Source organism: Cheilinus undulatus, linkage group 16 (genome assembly GCF_018320785.1).
Source record: "Cheilinus undulatus linkage group 16, ASM1832078v1, whole genome shotgun sequence".
Taxonomy (NCBI): Eukaryota; Metazoa; Chordata; class Actinopteri; order Labriformes; family Labridae; genus Cheilinus; species Cheilinus undulatus.
The window spans coordinates 27,418,813-27,437,286 of record NC_054880.1 but is presented as its reverse complement, the minus strand read 5'-3'; the positions used below and the strand labels follow the sequence as shown (position 1 = coordinate 27,437,286).

At 38.9% G+C, this 18,474-nt stretch overlaps 2 protein-coding genes across 2 annotated transcripts; one reads left to right on the top strand and one right to left on the bottom strand.

Moving 5' to 3' along the window:
- Nucleotides 1-80: 80 nt before the first annotated feature.
- nkiras1 (NFKB inhibitor interacting Ras-like 1) lies at nt 81-10,655 on the bottom strand. Its single transcript, XM_041807929.1, has 4 exons — nt 10,558-10,655; nt 10,178-10,278; nt 9,817-10,058; nt 81-7,829 (listed from the first exon to the last, which is right to left on the bottom strand). The coding sequence occupies exons 2-4, from the start codon at nt 10,269-10,271 to the stop codon at nt 7,587-7,589; spliced, it is 579 nt and encodes a 192-aa protein (XP_041663863.1). The 5' UTR covers nt 10,272-10,278; nt 10,558-10,655; the 3' UTR covers nt 81-7,586.
- Nucleotides 10,656-11,282: 627 nt separating this feature from the next.
- rpl15 (ribosomal protein L15) lies at nt 11,283-17,262 on the top strand. Its single transcript, XM_041807937.1, has 4 exons — nt 11,283-11,364; nt 12,686-12,867; nt 12,955-13,091; nt 16,906-17,262. The coding sequence occupies exons 2-4, from the start codon at nt 12,696-12,698 to the stop codon at nt 17,209-17,211; spliced, it is 615 nt and encodes a 204-aa protein (XP_041663871.1). The 5' UTR covers nt 11,283-11,364; nt 12,686-12,695; the 3' UTR covers nt 17,212-17,262.
- Nucleotides 17,263-18,474: the final 1,212 nt, after the last annotated feature.

The following is an 18,474-nucleotide window of genomic DNA, read 5'->3' as shown; positions in this document are numbered from 1 at the left end:
CTGCCTTTGTTTGATCATTTCAGTGCCTTCTATATGTCTGTTATCGTCTCCAGGAGAAAAAAGGCAGCAACACTGTCACCCAATTAAATATGAAGAGGCTACATTTTATTCAGTGCATCTTAAGACAGTTACAGAGCAGAGAATTATCGAGGGTTAGCATGATAACAGAGCGCTCTCACTAACTCTGTTCTACTAGCAGCAAATTAAAGGGCAATTCTGCTATTTTTAAACCTGGGCCATAAATTTACACATTCTTGGGGATGCAAATGACAAACAGGTACTAAAACTTTCAAACAGCAACAGCAGATTTAACCTGGCAGTCACAAGACTGGATGTTATAGCTGTAAAGTAATCGCTGGAGGGCTAAAAGTTCTAGTTTTTACTTTTGAAAAGCTCAGAATATTATCCAAGTGTTGACAACATTACAGAAAGGATTCCTGCAGAAATATTACAGAGACTAACATGTTTAACTCAAAAAAGTGCCAAAAAGATCATCACTTGTCTTACACTTTGTAATGATACAGATTATTTAAAAGCAGCATGTAGAAATGGATGCGTTTCAGCCCAAGGCTTACAAAAGTGTTTCCTAAAAAACTGGAAACACTGATGAAAGCCTGGAGCGGAAAAGCAGCCATTTTTGCATGCTGCTGTTAAATAATCTGCTCCATTAAACCAACCTTTACATATCTTGCTTGAGAACAAACAAATTCTTTGTTGAGGTTGTTTTGATGCCAAAAAAGCCTTGCACTTTTTTGTTTCAAAGCCACTTAACCCATGTTCTGCAAGATAAATTTGGCATTTTTTTCAGTAAAGTTTGGTGACTTTAAAGCCAGCAACAGAGTCCGTTTTCAGAATTAGCATCTTCCTCTTAAATGAAATGTTCTATTTCTGCAGATATCCTTACTGTAATGATGTGAAACACTTAACAATAACTAAAGGAAACTTAGTGTCAAAAACAAGCACTTTCCTTAGCTGTACTGTAATCAGACAGATTTGTCACAAGTACACTGAAAACATTACAGCTTGATTTTGCCTACCGGGGAAATCTACTGAAACACTTAAAAATGTTCATGCACCTTTTTGTCATTTAGCCCAAAAATGTACAAAATATGGTCAAAGTTTGAGAATATGAGAATGCCCTTTGGATGTCATTATTTTAAAACATTTAGATCAGAGAAAACGGCACAAATCATCCTTCACATAGATTCAACAGGAATGTGGCTCATTAAAGTGACAAAAATAAATTAGTTAAAAAATAAATATTTCCTCTCAACACTCACATTTCTACTGTTAGAAAGGCTAACACACACACAGCTTTAACTACTAAGTTACCCTGCTAGACACAAAGGCTGGACGACACGAGAGTGCAACTAATGCAAGACAGACAAAATCAAACGCTACATCACGTTAAAGGCTGTACCATGAATGTTATTGCTGCCAGGCCATGACGAATAGGAGATGGACTGGATGAAGACTAGCTGAGGGTTCACGCTGCATTCACGTAGCATGGGAAATAACACAACGTACACAAGACTCATGGTAGAAATCACTGTTAAGATGGCAGCATTGAATAACTATATAGGCAGATACAGGAAAAAAAGTAAATGATTACCTTTTTTTTGACACAGTGACATCAAAAAGGCACCCAATGCTAGGTTATTTACTGTTTTTTTTTGTTACCAAAAGATGCAGGCATCTCCTGCAAGGTTGCTGCAAACTTTATGAAATCAAATTTATGCTGTTTAAAGACCCAAAGAAGTGCGAGTTGATACCAATTTTGTATTGCATTGAATTTGCCATCCATTCCTTGTATTTCACATTCTTTTCTCTTCTGCTGTGAAAGCTCCCATAAATTAATAAATCATTAAGTAAATGAGGCAAGTAGATAAACAAAAAAGGACAATGAAACAACAAATAAAGCTGACACCGTGGTATAATGGGCCTAAGTCAGAGAGCAATCCACAATTTAAGACTTTCTGAGAACTTTCATGTTAAAAAATTGATAAGACTTGGCAAAAATTTGCAGGAATCCTGTCCTGCATACTGTCTGAATTGCATTAAAGTATTGGCAATGTTGCAGGACCGTTTTTGTGATGGTTTGTACAATTTTGACAGTCTTACAGAAGTTAATATTTAAATAAGATTGATTGCTTTCCTATGCACCTCAGTTATGAAAAATACGTTTTTTAAGAGTTCAGTTGTTTTTAATACAATGTATAGAGGTTCTATGATTAAATGAAAATTAATTCCAAAAAGTATCAAAAATTTGAAAACTTTACGTCAGATAAAAATAAAATTACAGATATTGTGATCATTCAACTTGTAAATGCTGCCTGTGACGATATCACTATGAAGCATAAATCAAAAGTAAGAAACAATAGCCAAAGTCTCAAAAAAGAACAATTCACCGAGGTGAACAGGCACTGACAGCCTGAATTCAATTATTTTAGATGGAAATCCTAATAGATTTATCCTATTGGCATGTTTTGTGGTTAAAGGACTAATAGGTTCAAAGATTTTGTAACTGCTCCTGTAGGTTTCTTTAGATGGTAGGCACAAATTAGGCTGTAACAGCTGCAGCATCTACATGGCAGGTTTCATATTGTAATTCTAAGCTTCTGACAATATTACAAAAAGAATCCCTTTTTTAACTCAAAACAGTTACCGCAACACCATTTTAAAGCAACTGGCTTACATCAAAAGAAAGAAATTTTACCTTGCAAAACACAGGACTTGCTCCTCTAATACTGACTTGACTGATAAGCTTGATTGTGCTATCCGGTTTTACAAAAACATTGGGTTGGAGCCAAACCAACCATTTAACAATATTTTTATGGAATACGAAAGCACAAGCTAGCTAACCAATAAAGGCAAGAGTAGACAAGAAACTCTCATATTCTGCATGATAGAATTGCTGTTTTTGTCAGCTGAGTTCTTTTGATTTTAAGGACAATAATGTAACCACTGTTTCTAGAAAGACATTACAAATCTTAGCCATGGACCATGGGTCTGTCCGCATAGAAATTAATTTTTTAAAGTTGTTGGACACTTCAACAACAATCTGAGCATCTCCATCCACAAGAAGCCCTTTCTCAGAGTGACCTAACAGCTATTTCTAGTCAAATAAAATGGAACCTGGAAAAGCTCCTCCCCTAGGATTATTTCTGTGAAGAGCCCAAACGTTTATAAAAATCTAAACCCGTTCATCTACAAAGAAACCCATTTTGCATTGTAGAAAACAGGAGTTGCTGATCTACCACTGACTTGACCAGTAAGTTTATTTGTGTTGTTTGATGTAACTAAAATATTGTGTTGGAGCCAAACCAACTACTTTATACAATATTTTGCAACACACAAAAACACAAACTAGCTAACCAATCGAGGCAGCAGTAAACAAGCAACTCTCATATTCTGCAAGACAGCGTTGATGCTTCACTGGTTTCTTCAAAGAAGTGATCCAACAGGTGTTTCTGGTGAAAAAAGGAACCTTACTTCACAGAAAAGGTTCGTCTCAAGGCATCATTTCTGTGAAGTTGTCAAACACTTGGAGCAGTAATCTGAACATGCCAATAAACAATAGAGACTAATACTTGCTTGCAAAACACAGAAGTTGCCGATTTACCACTGACTTGATTGTTAAGTTTGATTGTGTTGTTGTATGTTACTTAAACATTGTGTTGGAGCCAAACCAACCATTTTCCAATATTTCTGCAACACACAAAACTCAAACAAGCTAACCAATCAAGGCAGGGGTAGGCAAGCAACTCCCGTATTTTGCAAAAGAGGGTTAATGTGTAAATGGTGTCTTTAAAGAAGTGATCCAATGGGTGTGAAAGAAAGGGACCTTCATTAACAGAAAAAGTACGTCTCAGGGCATCATTTCTGTGAAGCTGTTGGACCCTTTGAACAGAAATCTGAACCTGTTCATTGAAAGAGCTGGTTAATTTTACCTGGCAGAACCCAGGAGTTGCTCTTCTACCACTGACTTGATTTGTAAGTTTGAGTGTGTTGTTTGGTGTTACAGAAACATTGTGTTGGAGCTAAACCAACTGTTTTGCAATATTTCTGTAACACACAAAAACACAAACTAGCTAACCAATCAAGGCAGAGGTAGACAAGCAACTCTCATATTCTGCCAGACAAGGCCAATGCATCAATGGTGTCTTTAAAGAAGTGATCCAACAGGAATGAAAGAAAGGAACCATCTTTAACAGAAAAGTTTGTCTCAAGGCATCATTTCTGTGAAGCTGTTGGACCCTTCAAACAGAAATCTGAACCCGTCCATTGAAAAAGCTGGTTAATTTTACCTGGCAGAACCCAGGAATTGCTCTTCTACCACTGACTTGATTTGTAAGTTTGAGTGTGTTGTTTGGTGTTACAGAAACATTGTGTTGGAGCTGAACCAACTGTTTTACAATATTTCTGTAACACACAAAAACACAAACTAGCTAACCAATCGAGGCAGAGGTAGACAAGCAACTCTCATTTTCTGCAAGACAAAGTTAATGCATCAGTGTTGTCTACAAAGAGGTGATCCAACAGGTGTTTCTGATGAAATAAAAGATCATTAATTCACAGAAAAAGTTAGTTATGTCTCAAGGCATCATTTCTATGAAGCTGTTGGACCCTTAGAGCAAAAACCTGAACCTATCCATTGACAGAGAGACTACTTTGACCTTGAAGAAAACAGGAGATGCTGTTCTACCACTAACTTGATTGGTAAGTTTGATTGTGTTGTTTGGTTTTATAAAAACATGTGTTGGAGCTGAACCAACCGTTTCACAACATTTCTGTAACACACAAAAACACAAACTAGCTAACCAATCAAGGCAGAGGTAGACAAGCAACTCTCATTTTCTGCAAGAAAGTATTACCATTATTGTCACTGGATTGTTGTAACAGCAAATAAAACTTACAAGACAAAGGAGTTGCTTTCTGACAGGGGTCATTTCCAATCAATTTTCAGAAAATACGAAAAACAATCTGAATCCTCCCATAGACAAAATGCTACATCTTATCTTGCATAACTCAGGAATTGCTCTTCTACCACTGACTTGATTTGTAAGTTTGAGTGTGTTGTTTGGTGTTACAGAAACATTGTGTTGGAGCTGAACCAACTGTTTTAAAATATTTCTGTAACACACAAAAACACAAACTTGCTAACCAATCAAGGCAGAAGTAGACAAGTAACTCCTGTATTCTGAAAGAAAGTATGACCATTTTTGTCACCCGAGTGTTACAGCAGCTATTTCTCATAAAATAAACCCTATTAGAGTAAGGGGAGCATCTTGAAAGGGTTCATATCTTGCAGAACACAGGAGTTGCTCTTCTACCACTGACTTGATTGATAAGTTAGAATGTGTTGTGTTGTATGTGTTACAAAAACAATGGGTTGGAGCATAACAAACCATTTTACAATATTTCTGTAACACACAAAAACACAAACTAGCTAACCAACCAGGGCAGCAGTAGACAAGCATCTCCTGTTTACCACATGGAATAATTACCATTTTTGTCATTGAAATCTGGTAGCTTTGATTAGATTTTTATAACAGCCATTTCTAGGTAAATAAAAAAGATCTTTCTTGACAGAACAAGTGCATCTTGGGTAGGGTCATTTTAATTACGTTTTTGGACTCTGAGAACAGAAATCTGAACCTTCCCATTGACAGAGCAGGCTATTTTGACCTTACAGAACACAGGAGTTGCTCTTCTACCCCTGACTTGATTGGTAAGTTTGAGTGTGTTTGGTGTTACAGAAACATTGTGTTGGAGCTGAACCAACCATTTTACAATATTTCTGTAACACACAAAAACACAAACTAGCTAACCAATCAAGGCAGAAGTAGACAAGCAACTCCTGTATTCTGCAAGACAAGGCCAATGCATCAATGTTGTCTACAAAGGGTGTTTCTGGTTAAATAAAGACTCATGGCATCATTTTTGGGAAGCTGTTGGACCCTTGGAATAGAACAATGAACCTGTCCATTGACAAAGAGACTAATTTTACTTAACAGAACACTGGAGTCGCTGATCTACAACTGACTTGACCAGTAAGTTTGAATGTGTTATTTGGTGTTACAAAAACATTGTGTTGGAGCTGAACCAACTGTTTTGCAATATTTTTGTGATGCACAAAAACACAAACTAGCTCACCGATCAAGGCAGCAGTAGACAAGCAACTCTAGTATTATGCAAGGAAGAATGATGGCTTTTGTCAATTGATATGCTTGCTTTCAAGACAGTTATCTAACAGCTGCTTTTGTTTAAAAAAGATTAGCCTAACTTGAAAGAAATAATGATCCTTACAATGATCATATCTGTAAAGTTGCTGGACATTTAGAACAGAAATCTGAATGTCTGTCGACAAAAAACTAATGTGACCTAGCAGAAAACAAGTTGGTGCTGATCTGCAACTGACTTGATTGGTAAGTTTGATTGGGTTGTTTGATGTCACTCAATATTGTGTTGGAACAAACTATTTTGCACAATATTTCTGTAACGCACAAAAACACAGACTTACTAACCAATCGAGCCAGAGGTAGACAAGCAACTCGTGTATTCTGCAAGGCTGAGTTAACTTTTTCAATGGAATCTAGTGTCTTCACAGAGCCTAAAGGAAACTTTCCTCATGACAAGGGTTTGTTTCTGCAGAAATTATCTGTCAAATGTTGCTGGGCTCTTGGAGCAACACTTGAATATGAACATAAACAAAGAGACTTATTTTACCTTGCAGAAGACGGGAGTTGCTGATCTACCACTGACTTTGTCGACAAGTTTGATTGTGTTAGAGCTGAACCAGCAATTTTGTACAATATTCTTCAAACACACAAAAATACAGACTAAGCAATTAGGTCAGAAGTAGATAAGCAACTCCTGTAGTCTGTAAGTATAAACTATTGGAAATGTCAGTCAAGTCAAGTCCCTTCTAAGACAACAGTATTTCAGTTTTTCGGTAAAAAAAAAAAAAAAAAACACTAACTTGAGAAAACAGGATTGTCTTTTGCAGTTGTGACAGTCAGTTCTATGGTTACTGGAGAAAGCTGGACCAGTTCTCAAACGTATTGCACCTATAAGTCATTTAGACCTCCAGAATTGATAAGGCCTTAATCTTTAAATATTTGGTGTTTGTAAACAAAGACTAATAATGTTTTTACTGTTTATAAGGGCATGTGAGTTTTGTATTGAAAGGCTAATCATTTAACTGGGGATGATTACCACATTCATTCGAAAAAACAAAACAGGTTGTTTCACAGTTCATAAGCGTGAACTCAATTTGTGTTTGGACTGGCCTAAATCTTTGGTACTTCTATATGTTGATTTTTAAGAGGGTTTTCTCAGTAAAGGGGGATGTAACACATTGAAACACAACAGAAAATAGTAGCTTTCTTTACACATTAGGATGAGCTTATTTTCAAGGTCCTTTAACTAGAAACCTGTAAAGAACTGTGTGAAAAAGTTTAGATTTGCAAATGTCATATTGCTTAACTAAAGCATCATGTTGTTCTGCTGGTTATTCCCATGAGAGGTGAATGCAGCCTGCTAACAGAAGTAGCGAGGAGTATGGTGCAGTTGTCTTCAGAGCTTCAGATGTCATTGGAAGGGGTGCCTTTGCTTTTGCGTCCCGGCAGAGGGAAGGAAGACTTGCTCTGAGGCTGCGTGAGGCGGCTGGTCAGCTGGGTGAATGGTTCGATGAGGGTGTTTCGTTCTGTGACGCTCACCTCCCAAAGCTTCACCTTCTCTCCTCGAGCCCACTGCTGCGCCATCTCCTGGTCCACCTGTCGACGCTCCCGCAGGTCCGTCTTATTTCCCAGAACTATGACTGTTACCTGAGGAAAGAAGACACATGGAGAAATGACCACACTCAAATTCTCAAACTCATTCATCAATTCAAAAGGCCAATGAAAATCTGCCTTACACAAGCACAGTAGAGTTAAATCAAAGTTTGAGAATGGAAGATCCAAGTTTTCATTTCATTTCATTAATTAATGTAGTCAATTTATGAATAATTATGATTAGTATAACATTACAAGACATTCTTTTACTGTGCAAAATCATTTTAAATAATTACAAATACAAGCTTTTTTTTTTTTTTTAGGTTATACAGTTTCAACAAAACAAATTTACCATGAAGTTTTAATTTCCTCAACCAAACTATAAATAAAATGTTAGTTAACAATGTTTTTCCATGAGATAGAATAGACTACGACAACCTAAAATAGATCTTTGATTAAAAAAAAAAAAGAATGATGAAAAGTAAGTTACTGTTCGAGACAAAATGTTAGTGCTGGACTGGTGGATGTATAAAACCTATAACATTTCTCAACTGTGCGGATTAAGTATGTCAGTATTTTCAGCAGTGTATTTTAAATTACTTAAAGTCTGTTACTTTAATATTAATTTTTACAATTTTGTTAATCAATTTCATTCAAAGAGAATAAGCGTTTCAATGGGCAAAAACTGGAGTAAAATGGATTTATATTTTTTTGTCAACTAAAACTAGATGAGGGCTGCACAGCGGCACAGGTGTTAGCACTGTTGCCTCACAACAGAGTTTGTATGTTCTCCCCCACATGCGTGGGTTCTCTCCAGGTACTATGGCTTCCTCCCACCACCAAAAAACATGCTCTTTATGTTAACTGGTGACTCTAAATTGGCCGTATGTGTGAATGTGAGCGTGCCTGGTTGTCTATCTATATGTCAGCCCTGCTATTGACTGGAGACCAGTCCAGGGTGTAACCCGTCTCTCGCCCAATGACAGCTGGGATAGGCTCCAGCCCCCCTGCGGCCCCCAACTGGATAGGTGGTATAGAAATTGGATGGATGGATAAAACTAGACTAAACTACAAAGGTTAAAAATGACTAAAATGTGACTAAAACTGGGAAGATTCGTAATCTAAAGACTAAAGCTAAGACTAAATTTAAAATAGCGGCCAAAATCAAGACTAAATCATTCTTTAAAACATGGCACTGGTAAGTGCTACTGCTTCAACAAATAACAGTTAATGGAGGGCCCAGTTTCCCCACACCATTGCATTCTCATAACTCCCCCTGCTGGCCTGCACTCCCACTGCTCCAAGCCCGACCAAACTTGAGCAAGGATCCATCATCATGTTGTTATATGACACACACAGTTTACAAAATGCATGAGTCAGCACAATGAAGAAAGACATGGACAACATGACAGTAACTCATTGTGTGGCTTATTTTGACTATTTTGGTCAGACACAGATCTCTAGCACTCCACCACTGTTTAAAATAAGCATCAAGAGCAGATGATGTGTAACAACAGTTATATCTGTTATACATCATGCACATTGTATATCTATACGTGAGCATGCATAGCAATCGTACCGTTCCAAAGCCCATCCTGCCCAATTGTACCAGACCCAAGGAAGTGACCAGCTGGACTCTGGGGCTCAAGCACGCTTGGGCACGGTACAGATTGCAGGTGTAAGTGCACCCTGAAAGACAAGGGCACCCTTTATTATTGCTGCTTTTAGTTTTTATTTGACAACAGATGGACCAATTTACCACTTTAATGACTTTGTTTAGTGTTTTCTAACCCAAAAACTACATAGCTTTTAAAAAATAACATGCAACTAACGGTGACTTTCTGAATTTTGTTTTGACAGCTCATTGTTAGCTGCATTGTCTGACACCTAAAGCGGTTCTAGGAAATAGAATATATAAAAACCCTTGTTGCTGATGGTTTAATATGCTAATTTGCCATTATAAGTGCCATTATATGTTATAAGGTTGAGTCAAGTCTTATCATCCTACGGACTAACAAAGGCCACTTTGAACCAGCCTCACCTCTTTCTTATCTCTGGACTTGTCAATTTCCTTCTTCAGGACGTCCACCTTCTTGAAAGACTCGACACTATCGACGCTGTACACAAGCACGAAGCCGTCTGCTACTGTGTAGTAGTGTTTTGGGAGGTCTTGTCCATCATGAAGGCCTTTGGTGTCATAAAGCCTCAGCTGTTCCTTCACACCTCGGTCAGTCTCCACCGAGGCCACATATACATCCTCCTGGGTCTCATTGGACTCTGAGCCTTCGATAATGACATAATAACAAAGTCAGGAAGAGACACTCTGAACATAACAGGGGAGATAACTTCAGTTGAAAGAGTAATTCTCTTATGAATATTATCTTTCTACGCGTTATCCTTACCTACAGAGTGATTTCCGTACAGTAACTGCTCCAGTATGGCAGTTTTTCCAACTGCTGCCTGACCACACACCACAACTTTACAGCCCTTACCCATGTCGAGCCTGCGTTATATAAAGACAAAACACCACAGTGTTTAAAAGCCTTACCTAAAGCAGGCCGGGTATTAGATTATATCATCGACAAGGACGACATTCTTCCTAACAAAGCTCTACAATGCGGCACTATCGGCGTTAACATGCTGTGACAGCGGTTTGTTGTTTAGCCATGCTAGCTTACATGTTAGCATACGAATCTGCGTCACATAAATGCGCCATTAAAAACGCTTCTATAAAGTATTATTTGTCAGTTACTGGTATATTGTGCATAATTTCTTTACTTACTTCAGGTGGGTCACCAGCCGCGTATTAAGTCTTCAGCTGCAGCATCATGTGCAGAGCATACATTCTGCTGCTCTGCGAGCACTTTGCCAAGACTTTTCGTTCAATACGCATGCGCAATGGAGTTCACAAAAGGCAACAACGTACACGTCCGAAAAAACGATGGAAGTAGATTTTATTATTTTGATGCATTTTACAATCATGTTTAGGATTATGATTTGTGTAATTTAACAGCATACAATCAGAATACATGGGGCACACATGACCGTTACCACCATTGGCATCAATTTGCTTATTAATGTAGTTATATTAGTTCTATTATACAGCACAACATGAAACTTTACAATGATGCGCTTTGTAGACACAAAGATTTTGCAATCGCCCCATACTTAAAAACATACTAACAAGAGCTTGTATTCAACATTACTTCTGTCTAAAATACTGCTTACTTGGCTGTAAAGGCTTTTAGGTTTTATGTTTCTATTAATAAAATATCTATCTAGCTATCTGTCTGTCCGTCTATCATGTTTTTTTCTCAACACTTTGAAATTTTTTTTGTTTGTTTCCAGACTGTATTTGGGATTTGTGACACACTTAAGGAAATACTCTTCAATGTACATCTAAATGAAGAAGCGTTTAGAGCGCCTTTTGTTTGTTAAAATACAGAAAAAAAGTGATATTCAAAGCCACAGCTTAAAATATCCACCAAACTACATTTCCCATGTGCCTAAGAAAGGAAATACGTCACTGCCATTTTGATAAGGCATGCCGGGTACTTTTTCTCTCTCTTTCCGGCTGGTACGCCATCATGTAAGCAAGATTTTCTTTGCTGTTATACAGAATGTAATCCATTAAAATCATCAAGTTTATAATGTCATCTGTCTGTTGTATTCAAGACGGTGTTAGTCACCTTAATAGAGATCTTTACACTTCGATTATTTTTCACTAAGGTTGTAAATAACGCAGATTACAGCCATATCTTAACTGTCGGGATGCAGACGATCCGGTAGCAGTTAGCTCCGCTACCCACACTAGGATGCTAAATTGATATTTCCATGATGTAATGAGATATCAGAGAGAAGTACCAAACTTTTCGCGTTTAAATGAAGAGTTTAAAAACACTGGATATGTGAGCTAAAGTAGCAGAATTAATTGAAGTGAGAAATAACGTTATGCGGTTTGTTGTAGCACGCTAGCTATGTTTCTATTAGCAGTGCAGTCGGCATGGACTTTCTGCCCATCACGTCCTGTTTTCTGAAACTGCTCCGACATGTAGTTGCATCCAAGTTTATACTCTGTGATACGTTGATACTAACGTTAGACTACTGTTGGTTATTGTTGCTATAGCGGCACTCTACATGTGTTACCGTGGCTCTCTCTGAGGGCAACTTCATAGACTGGACTCACACCAATGTCAGTGTTATTTTGTCAGGAGTCTTTCTATTACCCGAGTTGCAGGTAACAAATAGATATTAAGGTGGTAGATGCATGTTTATGACAAGGTTTAACATCACTTTGTTCACGTATTGGTGATATTGGTCTAATAGGCTGTTGTGACAGTTCTTATGATTTACTGCTATGATGTTCATGTGAACTGCCCTGTAGGTTAGAGTTTGTACATTTTGCATGAACTTGTGTGCACTGTTCAAACTAGGCAAGTGTTGCCAATGAGCGACTGAATGTGCCTTGAATCACATTAAAACATGGTAGTGATGTTTCAAGTGTCTTGTTGGCATTGGTCTCTTTCATTGGTGTCTCCTCTGGTATATATCACTTGGAGGTTTACACAGGGGTGCGGGGGCAATTCCTCCTGTCATCTTCAGAGGGCCTTGCTGGTGCAAGAGGAGAGTTGGTGGAGTTCACTCTTGTACATCTGTAATGTTAGACTATCTGGTCAGATATGGTAACCAAATATTTATTGAGGCCTCAGTGTGACTGTCTTTAGGCATTATGATGGCAAAGCTCAGCTTAGGTGATGTAGACATGCTCCATAAAAGGGCGAAAGTATGTAAATTTAACAACCTTTGATAATGTGTAGAAAGTACCTTTTTTGAAATAAGTAAAAAAAAAAAATAGAAAAGCTATGAGTTGATGCTCTGGATATTAAACTTGCACTCTATTTCTCTTCTAGTTAAGTCAACATGGGAGCATATAGGTATATGCAGGAGTTATGGCGCAAGAAGCAGTCCGATGTGATGCGCTTCCTGCTCCGTGTGCGTTGCTGGCAGTACCGTCAGCTGTCCAACCTCCATCGTGCTCCCCGACCCACCAGACCTGACAAGGCTCGTAGACTGGGCTACAAGGCCAAACAGGGTGAGTGCAGAGTCCATATCTGTACCGTTAGATAATGTCATCTTTTAGCTCATGCTAATATGAAGGTTTGTGTTTTGATTCTAACAGGCTACGTAATCTACCGTGTCCGTGTGCGCCGTGGAGGCCGTAAACGCCCCGTGCCCAAGGGTGCCACCTATGGCAAGCCAGTGCACCATGGCGTCAACCAGATCAAGTATGCCCGCAGTCTGCAGTCCACTGCTGAGGTATGGCGGTCTTCAGTTATTCAACTTTGACTGTAATTGTAGACTTTAACTGAATTTCTTGTTTTCTCACGTTACCTTTTCCTGAACAATAAGTCTACCTGTTAGGGAGATATACACTTGCTGGGTCCAAAACTAACACTCGCCACTCACGAGTACATTTTGTCTCTGGTGGATACATTTTTAAGACTACTCGCCACTCTGGTGAGTTATTTTTTTACCAGTGAAAAATTATTTTTTTTGTTACTGGAGAACGATGTTGGTATTAGCTGGTTTCCTGGCAGAATAATGTGTATTTCAGGCCGAGACGATCTGTGGTCACGCAACTGCGTCAGTCGTCATGCCATTCACAGCGCGCCGAGGTGGATAGCTTCTTGTTACTGTACCCGTACCTCCTTGCTCGCAGTGTTGCCAACTTAGCAACTTTGTCTCTATATTTAGCGAGTTTTCAGGCCCCTCTAGCAACTCTTTTCGAAAAAGTGACTGGTGACAAATTTAACAACTTTTTCTGGTGTTACTGGAGACTTTACTAGAGTGAAAAGGGAGGCATTCAGATATGAAGTATCTGAATTAACATACTGTAAAGTGTTAACTGTAGATGCGTTAGACCTTTATAGGTGCTGCAGTGGCCTGGTTAATGCTCCAACCAAGTCCACTGTATGTTTGTCCATTCTGTTCTACATAAGATACCTGCATATACCAACTGTCACAGACCCTGCAAAGCTCAAATACAGACGATATGAAACAAACTGCTGAATGTGATGACAATAGTTTTCACCACAGTTTACCAAGAGAACCTCCTTTGAAAGCTATCTTTTGGAAAATGTGATGTTTAAGCAATAATGTTAAAGATAAGTTGATGGCTGAAATCAGTGAACTCTGGTCAGCTTCCTGACCTTGGAAACACGTCTGACAAAACTGAGATTTGAGGGGAATTAAAACAAGTAAAAACTTTAATTTCTGCCAAAGGCATGTTTAATATTTAAAGGCTGTAAATCAGATTTGTTTTTCAGTTCAGATGTAAGACGGACTGCCTGCAAGTTTTTTTTTTTATTTTCCGATTTGGAAGTAAAAGATTTGCATGAAAAAAAAAACAGCTTTGGAAAAGGCATTTTAAAGTTGGCCCTTGTCAATCACAATGGTACTGACACGTGAGAGATGTTGGTTTTTCAACTGTTGGTGGAGAAAATGGCCATAACAAACACACGTGTCAGACCATCCTAAAACTGTTTTCGCTGCCGCCTTTTCCAATTCTCCCTGACTTGCTCTATCAGCACTTGACTGTATTTGTTGAGCCAGCATTAGAGCACTTTGTCTTCTGACAGCATACCTGTAGTAACACTGGGGTTGTTAAGTTGAGTAGCGTCACGTGGCTCCCGAACGCTAAACTCAAAAGATTTTGATGGCCAAAACATTAGTGGTAAATGTGCAAACATTTTAATATATGCTGATACCGACATTATGCCAGTAATGTTGTACATCCCTATTGTAGCTTGTACAGAGCTGTAGGGAAAGGTATCGTCTACATCATGGTTAGTACGAGTGCTTGAAATCCTTAAATGCTTGAATTTTTAAATTTTCAAGGTTTTTAAAGATTCAGATTTTATAATTGCTTAAAAGTGCTTGATAGTTGTTTGGCTAAAATTTCTCCAAAAAGTGACTGAACAGTCAAAGTTGAACTTACTTTCTTGGGCAATGTTTATGTCAAATGAGTTAGGTTTTCATTAAATTAGTCATCTATCTGTATACTTCTTGCACTAAACCAGAGATGCAGAAAAGTCATTTTTTTGCAAGTCCAAGTCAATTCTCAAGTCTTTGGTCACAAGTCCAAGTCAAGTCTCTGATGGTTGTAATGCGCGTTCTATGATCTGCCTTCTGACGTCCAGTCTACTTAGACCACTGCATTGTTCTATCTAAGGAATTTAAATCCTGTACTGTGTTATCACTATCAGTAGGGTGGGGTATTGTCTGTGGCCGGCTTGCCGTGGTGTAAACGTGTGTACACTTACGTATGAACAGGGCTTGACATTAACTTTTTCACACCAGCTACTGTGACTAATGGCTACTAGCCACTCAGTGTTTCCACTAGCCACAGTTCTGTTGTTGGGAATGTATTTTTATATATCAATATTAAATAATAATAAAGCTCCTCTCTGTGTACATCTGAAACACTTCAGAGACATGAGTCATACTTCACTGATGGAGACAGAGACTGAGACATTGGAGAGTAAATGTCCTTTTTATTTGTTAGATATAATTCTTTAATGGTAGTAATTTTATACTAACACAAGAACGCTACCTGATAATTAACTGTTTATTCTGAAATAAAAACTTGAGCATTTCTATTTCTGTCTAATCCTCAGAATATACTGAGTATTTCTCCCTCCATTCTGCTTAAGAAACTTCTGTCATCATTTATGGTGTAAATTTCTTTATATGGGTAAAATCCGGCAAAATTTTACTTTATTTAGCTGAAATCTCCTCACTCAGTTACTAATTTAACTGTTACTAAGTTTGCCTGTGTGGATTTGATGTAGAACAGACATTATTTTATTTCTTTAGAGAAAAAAAACTTTATAGATCATATCATGCTGTTAAAAATTGAATATTGGCTAATCTGTACCAGTCGTTTGAGGGGCAGGGGAGACATCACATCTTCTGAGCTGTGAATAGAGCACAGATCGCAAAGATGTGAGCAAAAGTGTCAAAATTTCAGAAATGTCTTGAGTGTCTCGACTTTTCCAGCTGTATAATTGCTTAACCAGCTTTTAAGGATACATGAAGGAAAAAGAGCGCTATTTGATAAAAGGGAACTTTTTTTTCCGATCATGTGATCACAGACCTGAAGGAATGACAAATATGAGCATCTGGTTCAGTGATGCAGATTTTTTGGGGGTGTCTAGTCACACATGAATTTGCCAGTGGGATCTACCATTGCACATGTCAGTTTATGCTGATATACTGTTTTTTTTTGTGGTGTTGGTATTCTGCGTGAGCTTGGGTTGAAAACCATATTGCCCCACGTGTACCAATCAAATTTATTCTGAAGCAGAGCAGAAGGTTGCCGTCCCTACTAAAATATGGTGTCGTATAGAGCTCTACAGAGTGGTCCAGGAAGTTAAAATCCTGTCCATGGTCTCCTCACTGGACTTAATTATTACCATAAAGTTTTGACCATCCAGGGTAGATTTACCATGAGCCACCTGAGGGTGAAGCAAGGGGTTATGGTACTGTGGAAGATGCATTTATGTTATCAATCTTTTTTAAGAAAAATGTGGTTTCTTTGCAATGTTGAGAAAAATAACTACAATACCCACAATCCTGGAGTTTCTCTGTGGCGCCTGATTAGTTTAGATTGCTGTTATCATGGAAATGTTTAGATATACAAAGCTACAAGACTTCATCAACAATCAATAACAATAGGGTTGGTACGGTTTGAAAGATGCATGCTTAATCATGTTCATTTGCAATGGATTGTGGGATGTGTAGTTGTCCTGGAAGACATTACGTACACAGTCTAGTATCTTAGCCTGTTGTCCTTTTTGTAATCCCTTTTTTTTTTTTTTTGCTCTGGATCAAATGATTGAAAGTATCCAGGTTACTGACTGGCTTTGTTCCAAGATTAAAACTATTGAATATTAATAGAAAATTGAGGATTTTAAAAGGGAAATTTAAGTCTGGAACCAGAGCTGCTGAAAAAGTGGGCAGCCCTATTGCCTAATTATAGATGATGGTAATAGATTTATTTAATCATGACATGAAACCAATTTTAGCACTTGTTCAAGTTTGACCTGTGAACTGTTCTTTTCCCTCCCAGGAGCGTGCTGGGCGTCACTGCGGAGCCCTGCGAGTGCTGAACTCCTACTGGGTGGGCGAGGACTCCACCTACAAGTTCTTCGAAGTGATCCTGGTCGATCCCTTCCACAAGGCCGTCAGACGCAACCCAGACACCCAATGGATCACAAAGGCTGTGCACAAGCACAGAGAGATGCGTGGCCTGACGTCTGCAGGAAAGAAGAGCCGCGGCCTGGGCAAGGGACACAAGTTCCACTTGACCATCGGAGGCTCCCGCCGTGCAGCCTGGAAGAGGCGCAACACCCTGCAGCTGCACCGTTATCGTTAGAGCACACCACATGTCTGTACAATAACAAAATAAATGCCCTTTTTATGGTCACCACAATGTCTGCAGACTGGTTTGTTCTGATGGTGGAATATTGGTGTTTCTGCTCTTTTGTGACTGCTTGCACAATCGATTATACACTTCATCAATACACTGTAATGTAGGGTGATTTTAAGTCTTAAGTTGTTCTGGTCCCGGGCAAGTCTTGGTCTCAGACAGTGTGGTCTTGAGTACAACACTAGTTACCACTCTGTTTTTCATAATAGGCATCCTTGCCATATTTAAGTTTATGTCATAATCGTCAATCTACCCCCAGTTCCTTAATTTCTTTCAGAATTAAAGCAGGTTTTTTTTTTTTTTAATCAAATGAAGGGAATTTTTCTCCTGGAACCACACATTTGAGCTCTAGCCAAGGCAGATATTTGTTTAGGGCCCCTAGCTGGCAAGTAAGGGGCAACTGAGTGCTGACAAACTTTAAACAACAGCAGTGAATTAAAATGTGCAACTATTGCAATGACAGAAGAAGACCGCCCTATGGGGGCCCCTTCTGACAGCACGTTTGTTTGTAATATGGACATCATGGGCCACTGTCCTCATCCAAGAAATAAGTTAAAACCTTTTGTATGGTGTAAGGCGGACACTGCATCGATGAAAATCAAAGTATATATGGACACTTTACACTTTAAAGTTGTCAGTACAGTACAGAAAATCTATTCTAAGAATTTATTCACTTTAGGTAAACACTTTTATTCAAACTGCAACACATGTTTTGTTTTTGTTTTTTTTTTCTATTTTTTATTTTTATTTTTTATGGGGTAACAGGAGCTCCTGGAGAAAACCTTTTACAGACACAGTGGACCATGGGCCGCCCTGACAGACAGAAAGCTACCTCCTATCCAGCAGGGCCATGTGCCGCCCTGACAGACAGAAAGCTACCTCCTATCCAGCAGGGCCATGTGCCGCCCTGACAGACAGAAAGCTACCTCCTATCCAGCAGGGCCATGTACCGCCCTGACAGACAGAAAGCTACCTCCTATCCAGCAGGACCATGTACCGCCCTGATAGACAGAAAGCTACCTCCTATCCAGCAGGACCATGTACCGCCCTGACAGACAGAAAGCTACCTCCTATCCAGCAGGGTCATGTACCACCCTGACAGACAGAAAGCTGCCTCCTATCCAGCGGGACTTTCTATGACCCACTGTGCTGCCCAGGCCTGTTACAGCCTCCCTGAATCTGGAGGAGGGGGAGTGCAGAGTGCTGCCA